The following is a 10,878-nucleotide window of genomic DNA, read 5'->3' as shown; positions in this document are numbered from 1 at the left end:
CTTGAATTAAAATGTTTAGATATAAATAATTTTTTGAGCAGTGAACTAAATTAATTTCACCTTGGAGGACAATATGAATGAGAAAAAAAATGCACTATGAAACCACAATCGAAAAGTTAACTTGCATCTATTATTATTTAAACAGATCCAGTTCTTAGAGATGATGTTGTTGATCATCCAAATAACGGTAAGATATTGAATTACTCTGTGCACCAACTGACTCTCTCTGTGTGTTTGAGTCTGTAATGGCGATCTCAGTCATTTTCCCTTCTTCGCTATTTCCCAAAGGGTTTTGCTCAAAGGATTTGATGCATGAATCTATAACGTGTCTTGTAAAGCTTTACTTTTTCTTTGTCTTGTTACAATATTAAAGAAATCAAACTCAAAACTACTTTACACGTATTCACATTCCAAAAACATTAATTTTAGCCTTTTCCACGGTCAAAAGAATGTCTAGCACCAACAAACCTTCTTCCTTCTTCAAAATTGTTGCACATACGCAACGCGTATACAACTAGTAATAGTCACGTGATTAGGGATGTAATGAATTCCACTATATTATTACATTCAACCTTATACAGTATATAGAAGTTTAATGTAGTACTGACACTAAAACTCTGAAAACCTTTCTTATTTTTTCTCACAAAAATTTTGATTTTGGGTGAACTTTACACAATACATTATCTTTAATGTAGTAATGGCTCTAACAAGTCCAAATCAGATTAAGATCTTTTGTCTTTAGCAGATGGTGAAATGTCTAATCAGCAGAGAGATTTACCAAACTGTAAGTTACTTTAAAACAATGTGCATTTTCATTGTCCATTACAAGTAATCTTAAAAATATAAAAATCTGTGATTATTGTTCGAACAGGTCAGGAAGAATGTGATCCACTTCAGGGTAAGATCCCTCTCTTGTGAGCAACTTTGCCACATTGCTTGCAGTGTAAATCCACAAAAAAATGTTATAATATCCAATATCACACAAACCTAAAAAAAGTATTGTTTAACAAGATATTAGTTGTACACCACCTCTACATTATTAATTCCTGTCTTGAATTTTTTTCCTCCAGATATGTTTCATGATGGGCTAGATCAAGTGAAGAAAATAAAAGTGAAGCATGGAGATACTGTTACTCTAAACTCTGGTGTTACTGACGTACAGAGAGATGATCGGCTACGATGGAAATACGCTGATTCCAGAGTCTCTGATTGCACAACCTTGTTTACTGTCATAGCTGTGTGTCATAAAAGGAACGATAGGTTCACAGTAAAGGATGGTCCTGATGGGAAATTCAAAGACAGACTGAAGCTGGACTATGAAACTGGAAATCTCACTATCGAGAACATGAGAGTCAAAGACACTGGGCATTTTAAACTTGAGATCACCAGCAACACACATCGTCTTACCAAAACAATCAAAGTCAATGTCCGCGGTGAGAAGCTTAAACTTCTATTTTCACTTGTTTTTTGAACCCAGTCAACTACTGCAGCATAGTATTAGTAATAATAATAATATGTTTCTGTCCATACTTCACAAGAGTAATGTTTTTTACAGCTAATATTTCAATATTCCAAATAAATAGTAAAAGGCCCATATCTCCATGCTTGTGTACTGTGTGTAGAATTATAATAATATAATTGCGATCAGGCAGCTGTAATGTAAAAAAAATAACTAAAAAAACACTTGCTGGGCCTAATTCTGAAATCTGTGTTTGCAATCTAGAGTCACGTGATGCAGTTTTCTTATGACATCCATTTTAACATGAATATTTAATTCGCTATACAGTGCAAATTAACTCTACTGCTTTCTCTCTTTTTACCTTCTGTGTTTCTTTGTTTTCTTACAGCTGCAACACAAAAATGTGGGGATGATTTAAATGAGACAATGTTGTCCTTGAAACCAGAAGAGGACCCCGAAAACACTAGTACATATACTGTTGATCCGACGGCACTTTATCTAATGAGGATGAGGAGGCGTCCGGTGGGGAACAGTGACACAATTTGTACAATGCCAGTATGGCAGATGTTGTCTATACGGATTGTATTCATACTACACACACGCATACTCACTTGTTGGCTAAGAAGTGATTCATTAAGTGCATGTATTGTGACAGTAAGCAAAAACAGGTGCTTGTTATGTTATGTTCTGTTATGTTAGTGTTACTATAGGGCATTTCAGAATGTTTGTAAACAATAGGCACCAAGATACTTCCAGGTGGCAGAACGCGAGCGGCTTCTACTGACCAACTGAAGAGATCCAGCCGGCTAATGTAAACAGTTACATAGTTAAAAACATTGTTGTTGATCAGAGTTGAAACGATTACTAAAACGTGTTGTGTTTGGGGTTTCGCCGCCAGATATACAGCAAAAGGCGTAGGTTTTATCGATTTCCTTCAGAAAAAGTAAATTTATCCAGCGGAACCTGTGGGTGAGGAGGTTAAAGCGAGTGGACGTCATCGAAAGTAGTGCATGTCTTATTGTCTTCTTTCCGCTTGGCCCCACAATGGCTGCTTGCAGATATATTTGAATATTAAAATTACTTGAATTTTGAGAGTGTTGACTGAATTTCCATTCGGATATTAAGACTCTTTTAAAATATTAAAAACAAGTAGAAAACGGTCCATCTACAAAATCATAGCAGAGCATAATTATCTTCAGCTGGGGAAACTCGAGACCAATATTAGTAAACTTCAGGTCTCTTTTGAAGATCAGACTCCTTGTCAGTCACTGCCTGAAGTAAAAGTTTTATTAACTTATACAAGGAAGAGACAGAACTACTGTAGCGCACTATCCATTTCACCGTCAAAAGCTCACGACTGTGCCATCCGATCCGAGCAACAGAAAACGATTATATCCTTTTTAGTTAGATAACAGGGAAATAGACCATCTACCATAGCCTAACATATTTTAAGTCAAACAGCAACAGTCACTAAAAGAACTACTCAATGGTAGGCTGAGACTCATTCAAAAATGATGGTAGTAGACTAGCGCCAAATCTACTATGACCAAGGTTAGGCATTTTATTTATTGCTATCTCCTGAATTAGTTAATCAGTCCCTCAATGATCATGTTAACTATGTCTGAATTTCCACCACGTCTGTTTTTGAATCAACTGTTGAAATGTAGATTAGGCTACTGCCGACGGTGGGTCTCCCTTCCAAGCAACTTACTAGTGTTGCCATAGGAACGCTTCGGCTTTTGCCACCCGGAAGAACGTCTATTATTGTTGTGACGTCAGGGTGAATTGTCGAATAGAGACGGCAGCAGGAATAATAGGCTGCTGTCACTTTAAGAACTGCACGGATCCAATATACTATTACACACGACTGCAGCACAGAAAACAGCAAGCGAGTCGCCTCGCGATTGAATGGTTTAAAGTCGTGTTGAAATGCCTCACAAAGGAATCGATAAGAGGAACATCCGATTCCTGACTCTAAGTATTCATTTTCGATTCGCAACCGTACTAAAGACATACACTTAGTATGCTTTCAATACACTAACGTTTTCAATATGCTAATCTCTGGACCAAAATGAATCAACAAGACAGTCCCAAAACAAGGTTATGAACCTTGTATTGATAAACAGTATCAGGGTTTATTTACTTATCATATAATAAATCGAGAATGACATATTGCCATTAAAGTTTGTGTGAATATTTGTGCGCATGTTGTGATATACTGAGTTTTTTCATATTTAGGCCAGTGTTTATTTACATACTGTGATATTTGAGATGCTTTTTGTCAATTTACTGTGAAAACATTATGTGTACTCCATATTCAGAAATATTAGATGCATTTTATCGACTAATAAAACTTCATTGTAAAAATGCCAATTAATATAAATTGTTGGAAGAGCAAAAATACTAATATTATAAAACCCAGGAAAATCTCCAGCGAACCAGTGGTTTGACATCATACCACATGGATCTACAAAAGTCACTTTTTGGGTTTACACTTTTTCTTTTCAATTTTAAATAGATCCAACGGTTACAGTGGCTTGTTTAGTCAAAAAACGTGTTTAAAATGAATTTTGCAGTTGTATTGCAAATTTAATGTTTGTCAGCTGGAGCACATTGTTGTTATGAAATAAAGGCTAATGTGTTACTAGTTAATTCATTTGTGTGTTTTTATGTGATTGATTGACACCAGTTAATAATTTTGTGAACCTCAGTATAAAATGAATTATAATTAATATAATAACTAATTTTGCAGCAATTTACATGATTCCCAAATAATACATTTTGATTAAAACATTTTTGTGTTGAACAACAAAGAAGATACTTTGAAGAATGTTGATAATCAGACTTCCGCCATTGACTTCAGTAGTATTTTTTTTCCCTACCATGGAAGTCAATGGGGTCAATCAACTGTCTGGTTACCAAAATGATTCAAAATATCTTCTTTTGTGTTTGGAACAACCTGAGGGTGAGTAAATGATGACAAATAAAAAAAAAAATGTTTTTGGTGAACTGTCCCTTTAAGGGTTTCTTTAAAAAACACATAAAATGTAATAAACCATACAGGTGAAACTCGAAAAATTAGAATATCGTGCAAAAGTATTTCAGTAATTCAAATTAAAAGGTGAAACTAATATACTTAGTATATAACTATATACATATGCATGATGATACTTTTCAGAGGGCAGACATTTCTGTATTTAAAATCCTTTTTTTATTTATTGATTTTATGTAATATTCTAATTTTCTGAGATTTTGAATTTGGGGTTTTCATAAGCTGTAAGCCATAATCATCAAAATGATAACTTTTGTACGATATTCTAATTTTTCGAGTTTCACCTGTATATGAGAAAAAAAGAAAATAATTTCCCTTAAATAGGAGTATCTATTTTCTATTACGAAGGTACACAGACATCAGAACATATATTTAACGTTGCAGCGTCTTATGATGGCTGTGCCTGCTGGGGTCAGTCAGTCCATTATTCATCATACAACGTTGCAAAAAGAGAAAGCGAGCGCTTATCGCTGTGAAGAGTTGTATGCGAGTTTATATTATTTAGCTGAATGAGGACACCCTGGTTTCCAGATATGATTTACTTGGCACTTATTTGATCCATACCATAAGCTTGTTAACTGTTAAAAGAATGCTGGTTATTTCTTGTAATTTGGCATCGTTTCGTCTGTGGTTTGATTTAGCCATCATCACTGAAAGCTTTCTGAGTTGATTAGTTGATTTATTTATTTTGCTCACGAAAATGCTTGTTGTGAATTTAAAGTAAAATTGAACTAATTAAATGATCCGCAGCACATACTTACATAATATTATTAAAGAAAATGAATAAATAAATATGACTCCCAAAGTCACCAGAACTGAATGTTTTGCTGTTTTTGCAACAACAACAACAAAAAAAAATAATTTCCCAGAGCCCCCGACATTTTAAGGTACTTTATTAAAATGTATGTGTTGCCCGTGTGCCAGTGATGATCAAACGCCCCTGACTCAAACAAAGGTGTGTAATGTACACCAAAGGTTCAAAAGTTGAACACATCGAAGCTCAACTGAGAAAACTTTCTGAACACTGTGGGTAACAACATTGTCCTGACACTAAAGGCCAGGTTCTTCAGAAGTCACAAGTTTGCAAAACGAAACACTTCCTGCCAACGCTTACATATGCCGACAGGCCACAGGAACAGGTCTGCTACCTACATTACCAGACCACAAAAACACAAGAAAATGTTTAGTAAGCACAGTGTAGATAAAAGAACAGACACATTTGTGGCAGAAACGGACGTTAAGTAAAAAATATGATCGAGCAAGACTTATGAGCTGCATGCCATGCTGTTTTACAGGGCATTCATAGAATTTTAAAACTTCCCCCTCCCAATATTATGCTAAAATAAACACAAACATTTTGTATTTCACTCTAGTTTTGTAAAAGTGTCTCAGAAAAAAAAAATAGTGATTAAAATTTTGGTTAGTTAGCTAAATCAGTTTGAGGTTGATTTCTGAGCTCTTCTTTTCTGTTCAGCTCTTCTGGATGTGATGTCATAAACCAGAACAGCAACAGTAGCCACGCCCACCAGAGCAGAGAGGACCAATTGGATCACAGCGTTTTTAGAATCACAACAGCAGACACATTCTGATGGGGGAAAAAAGAACAGAAAATATCAATATATCAAATGATTTGAAAGTATGCTGCTGATGTGCTGTTGAAGTGATGGTTTAATGCTACCTGCACATGTGTGACAGAGTGTGTTGATGTCCAGATGTGTGGTCTGGTTGCTGATGGGATTGTTCAGCACACAGCTGTAGGTGTTTTTATCCTGATATTCCACCTCCAGAGGTAGAGAGAGACTGATGCTGAGATCAGACGCACTGATGCTGGACAATACACTGATTCCTGCGTACCAGGAGAGAGTCACATGACCCACATTCGACACTGAACACAACAGCACACATTTGGACACCGATGATCCTGATGATGATGAAGGATTTTGAGGACAGTAACTAGCGATGGCAGGAATGGGAAGATGAGCTTGAAAACATTAGAGAAATATGAATGAAGAGTTTGTCATGTCAATCATTTTTAAACAACGTCTACCTTTAAGTAGGTCTACTCACCAATGACAGTAACGTTGAAAGTTTTCTTTGAAACTTTATGTCCGATCATCTGTGCTTTATAAAGCCCAGAGTCTTCAGTTGTGATGTTTGTGATGGTCAGAGATCCAGTCTGATGATCCAGCTTCAGTCTGTCTCTGAATCTGTCATTATTTTCAGAGATGACTTGGGAGGAAATGTTGAGTTTAGCGATGCAATGGTCTCCGCACATCCACATGATCAGATCGTCCTCTTGTATTTTATTCACACCAGTCTGTAGGTGGAGAGAATCTCCCTCCATCACTGACACCGACTCGATTTCATCCGCCTCAACACCAAACACACCTGAAACATACAAGAGCACTTTCTCAATCACAGACTATAGTACTGAAGAAACTTACTGTTGGATCATTAGTTTCAGTTAAAATTGCTATAGCATTAATAAAAGTCGTTCTATTTTTGTGGAAGCTTGTTTTAGCCACAAAATTAAAGAGTTAATTGTGACTATATATTTTGCAATTATGGCTTTATTTCTTGCAATTCCGATGTCAAAATGGTGAAAACTAATCCAAATGCAGTTTTATTTAAGCAAATGACAATTCAAGCACAAGGAGCAGAAACCAGGAATCATGAGGACACCAACGACACATCCAACAACGGACAAGATCCGATCACGAACACAGGTTTATACACACAAGGGGTGATACAAACAAGACACACTTGGGAACAATCAGGGAACTAAACAAGAAAACTACAAACTGACTACAAAATGGCACCAGAAAAAGAAAACAGGAAAAGAAATACAACTTAAAAATCCAAGTAACAGAAACACATGGTACACAAAATGGAGAACATATAACATCCGGGTTTATAACTCGCAATTCTGACTTTATTTTATCGTAATTCCAAGTGTATTACTTGGAATTCTGACTTTTTCCCTCGCAATTCCGAGTTTAAATATAAATTCAGAATTGCAAGATATAAAGAAATAATTCTAATAAATAAAGTCAGAATTGTCTGTTTTTATCTGTGGCAGAAACAAGCTTCCATTAATCTGACACTAATTTAAAAGTTAAAAGATTTGAATTCAACTCCTACGGAAAGAGAAGTCAAAAGAAAAAAATACAAAGCAGCATTACAAAAATGAAGCAACATTGAACTGATGTTTTAAAGTATTTAGTTATGGAAGATGTTATAAATGGAAAGTTTAATAAAAACGTATTTATTTTCCTTAATGTCATAAAGGCAGTGCTTTAAGTGAGGAAAACATGCTGGTACTCTCGCTTTGACTCTGATTGGCAAAGTACCGGTCTGTGACCCACCAAATGATGTGACCCAGGCACTGTGGACAGTAGTGTTGGGATGAGGATTGGGATCAGTTCAATACAAAGGGTCACAGACTTCGGCGCATCACCGACAAAATGTGAGAAGTGAAGTAATCCGCAAGAAAAAGTAAAGGTAGCCTACGCTAAAGATTAAAATCTAGAAGTGCGTTAATGCCCACTTCTAGCATTTTCTCAAATCTCAAATGCAACTAAAGTCTCAAATACACACATACTGTAAATCACTGCACTGCTTTTAAACAGTCTCAGTAATACCACAGATTGAGAAGATTGTCACTTAGGACAAAGCTAAAACTACAACCAAAAGCAAGAGCATCGCTAAAAACATCTAAGGTGTTACTTTACATTCAGAAATAACATTTTGATAACCAAAGGGAATGTTTTAGACCATATTTTTGTTAGTGACTGTGACGTAGCTGAATATCTTTAGACAACTGTTGTAAGGAAATATAAACCCTTCAGTAGCTTTTAACAGTAGGCCTGTTACACCATTACAAAACTGCATGAAGTGAAAATCTAAAAACATATTTTTACTTACCAACGAGACGCCAGAAGCACAAACAAAAGAAAAAAAACCCGTGAAGCATTGTTATCAGCAGTGTGCTGTCCGTTCTGAGAAAACATCACTTGAAATGAGACCAAGTGTGAACCACCCTTTAACACTTTTCCACCTCCCTCTCCGTGCTCATGCGCTAACTGTGATTGCGTTTGTTCTACTTGCATATGTTTGACTTAGGGATTTAGCTGTTATTTTCCTTGATTAGTTATGACAACCAACCTTGTTATGGTGTACTATATGTCAAACTTGCTGATATTTCTATAGAAAGAAGAGACGATTCCCTATATTTTACATTATAAACTGTGACTAAAGTGCAAGTTCTTATAATGGTTACATTTGCTTACAATAGTAAATGATCGTTGGTAAATTGTGCAGATAATTTTAAAAAGCCTATTATTGTTGATGGATTCAGTACTTTAACAGTTAACCTGCATCGTGTAACAGGAAAACAGTCTGTGATGTTAATGTATTCAGGACAGGAAGAAGCCCGTTCAACCACACGACACATTCAAAAGACACATGCACAACTTATTTGTCCACTCAACATAACAAAACCACATATCTCTTTGTTGATCAAAATAAATAAGACCACAGAAGGTTTCAATCCGACTCGCAGGTCACTAAAACACAGGTCTTCTGTGAATCTTTTTCCATATTGGATCTTCTAATGTATTAAACCAAACCTACCGATACTATTATTGTTTTTATTATAGCTAGGCTACTATCAACAAATTCCAAAACAAAACCTTATTTTTTATTGGAACATGTCAGTTTGATTTGGGGTCAATTTGATTGCATGGTGCCAGTATGCACCAAGAACAAGTCTTAGTAACGCCACTGTTTTCCCCAAGTGGTCACCAGGTGGAACTGCAGTACAGTAAAAGAAATAAGAAATAGCTCATATGCAAGGAGAGTCCAAAATCGGTCCTGGAGGGCCACTGTCCTGCAAAGTTCAGCTCGAACTTGCCTTAACACGCCTGGGAGTTTAGTATGCAGCTAATGTTTAATAGGGGTTTGTCTGTCACGGTCCCACAGGTGGGACGTTTGCCATTAAATATTTTAAACAACTATATATCATTTGAAAGCTTACAATCTCTAGTTTTCTTATTTGGTGGCTGTTTTCTAAAATAAGTTACCGAGGAGCAGTAATTTATCAATTTGCAAGAAGAATATTTCATATTCATTAGGAGTGTTTAGGCCTTTATTTTGAAATAGCAATAAACATGAAAAATCATGAAAGATTGGTAGAAACCTCAGTTTGTTTTCATGCCATGAGTACAAAAGATTACACCGATTCAATTTATGAGAAAAAAAGGTCCGAAAATGTTTTAAATATAAAGAAGAATATTATGGATTCTCGATTTGTGATGCGGCTGCGAGCTATAACGCACATATGTGATCTTTTTATGCATTTATTAGAGGTTGAAATCAAATCAAATACTGCCAAACCACCCATACTACTTCTGAATAGGATGTCTACTTCATAAATTGTATGAAAATTATGGAAATACATGGTTCAGACCACTCAAAACATATATGAAAATGGAGGCGCCCTTGTATGGGCAGTAATGGAGTCTGGTGTTCACATAGTGAAAAAGTTTGGTACTGCACCCAAATAAAATCTTACTGAATAAAATCTTACTGATATAATTTTTTTTGAGATATCAACCTAAAATTTGGAACACAACTTGTTCAGATTTTAGGCTTTCATTTTCTTGCAGTTTTAAAGTTAAATATATTTTGTAATATATATATTTTATATAAAATATAAATAATTATATTCATAAACTCAAACTTAAAACTTTTTTGTCTGTTTCACTTCCATAATTTCTATGCGAAAAAGGTTTGTCGGGGGTTTGGGGTGACAGTCAAAGGGTTAATTGGGGTTAAGCTGAACTCTGCAGGACAATGGCCCTCCAGGTGCACGACTGGACCTGTCCTATGCCTTCTGCTTTCTAAAGAAAATTACAGCAGAAATGTTGTTCATCTAGGCTTCTTGTGTTCTTATGACAAAAATATATTTTCCCCCCATAAATGTCAGTTATCATTTTTTTCTATCAGTGCTAAGTCATCATGTCAGTTTGAAATGTAATTTTATACAATTAATTATAATTTATAAAATATAGCATTATACATGTAGCCATTCAGAAAATTTCTCTTACAAAAACATATCCTAAATATTCAACAGAGTTAAGAAAGTTCGACAGCCAACCCATAACTTGCGTCATATTTCAAAACGTTTTCCATTAGGTGGATGAGATTGGAAGCAGGTATGTATATCCAACCATAGATATCATATAGAGACTAGATGCCCTATTGGCCGCTGGAAACCGAGAAATCCGGCCGCCATCTTGAACCGGTCCGTAGCCTATTCCTAGTTTCGTTGCGTGGCAGCAGATAAGATGCCAGAGCATTGTGGAGC

The 10,878-nt window shown here is 35.7% G+C and overlaps 1 protein-coding gene and 1 long non-coding RNA gene across 2 annotated transcripts; one reads left to right on the top strand and one right to left on the bottom strand.

The window, feature by feature from the left end:
• The first annotated feature begins 741 nt into the window (after window positions 1-741).
• On the top strand, window positions 742-4,111 carry LOC143735351 (uncharacterized). Its single transcript, XR_013203115.1, has 4 exons — window positions 742-784; window positions 872-898; window positions 1,071-1,433; window positions 1,848-4,111. It is a non-coding gene; the product is annotated as an uncharacterized LOC143735351 (long non-coding RNA).
• Window positions 4,112-5,387: 1,276 nt separating this feature from the next.
• LOC143735285 (natural killer cell receptor 2B4) lies at window positions 5,388-8,580 on the bottom strand. The gene is made up of 4 exons (XM_077225415.1): window positions 8,436-8,580; window positions 6,579-6,899; window positions 6,190-6,492; window positions 5,388-6,096 (listed from the first exon to the last, which is right to left on the bottom strand). Exons 1-4 carry the CDS (start codon window positions 8,482-8,484, stop codon window positions 5,945-5,947), a joined length of 825 nt encoding a protein of 274 aa, XP_077081530.1. The 5' UTR covers window positions 8,485-8,580; the 3' UTR covers window positions 5,388-5,944.
• Between the last annotated feature and the right edge of the window lie 2,298 nt (window positions 8,581-10,878).

Source organism: Siphateles boraxobius, unplaced genomic scaffold, assembly GCF_051911475.1.
Source record: "Siphateles boraxobius isolate OS27281-9 unplaced genomic scaffold, OSU_SipBor_1 13, whole genome shotgun sequence".
NCBI lineage: Eukaryota > Metazoa > Chordata > Actinopteri > Cypriniformes > Leuciscidae > Siphateles > Siphateles boraxobius.
The sequence above is the reverse complement of the archived record's forward strand: the minus strand, read 5'-3'. Positions and strand labels throughout refer to the sequence as shown.

Bases quoted from the DNA above. Each gene is read 5' to 3' on its own strand.
- LOC143735285 (XM_077225415.1), bottom strand. From the start codon at position 8,484: ATGCTTCACGGGTTTTTTTTCTTTTGTTTGTGCTTCTGGCGTCTCGTT. The intron at 6,900-8,435 runs GTAAGTAAAAAT...TGTATGTTTCAG, and splicing joins GTGCTTCTGGCGTCTCGTTG to GTGTGTTTGGTGTTGAGGCG. The intron at 6,493-6,578 runs GTGAGTAGACCT...AATGTTTTCAAG, and splicing joins TTTCAACGTTACTGTCATTG to CTCATCTTCCCATTCCTGCC.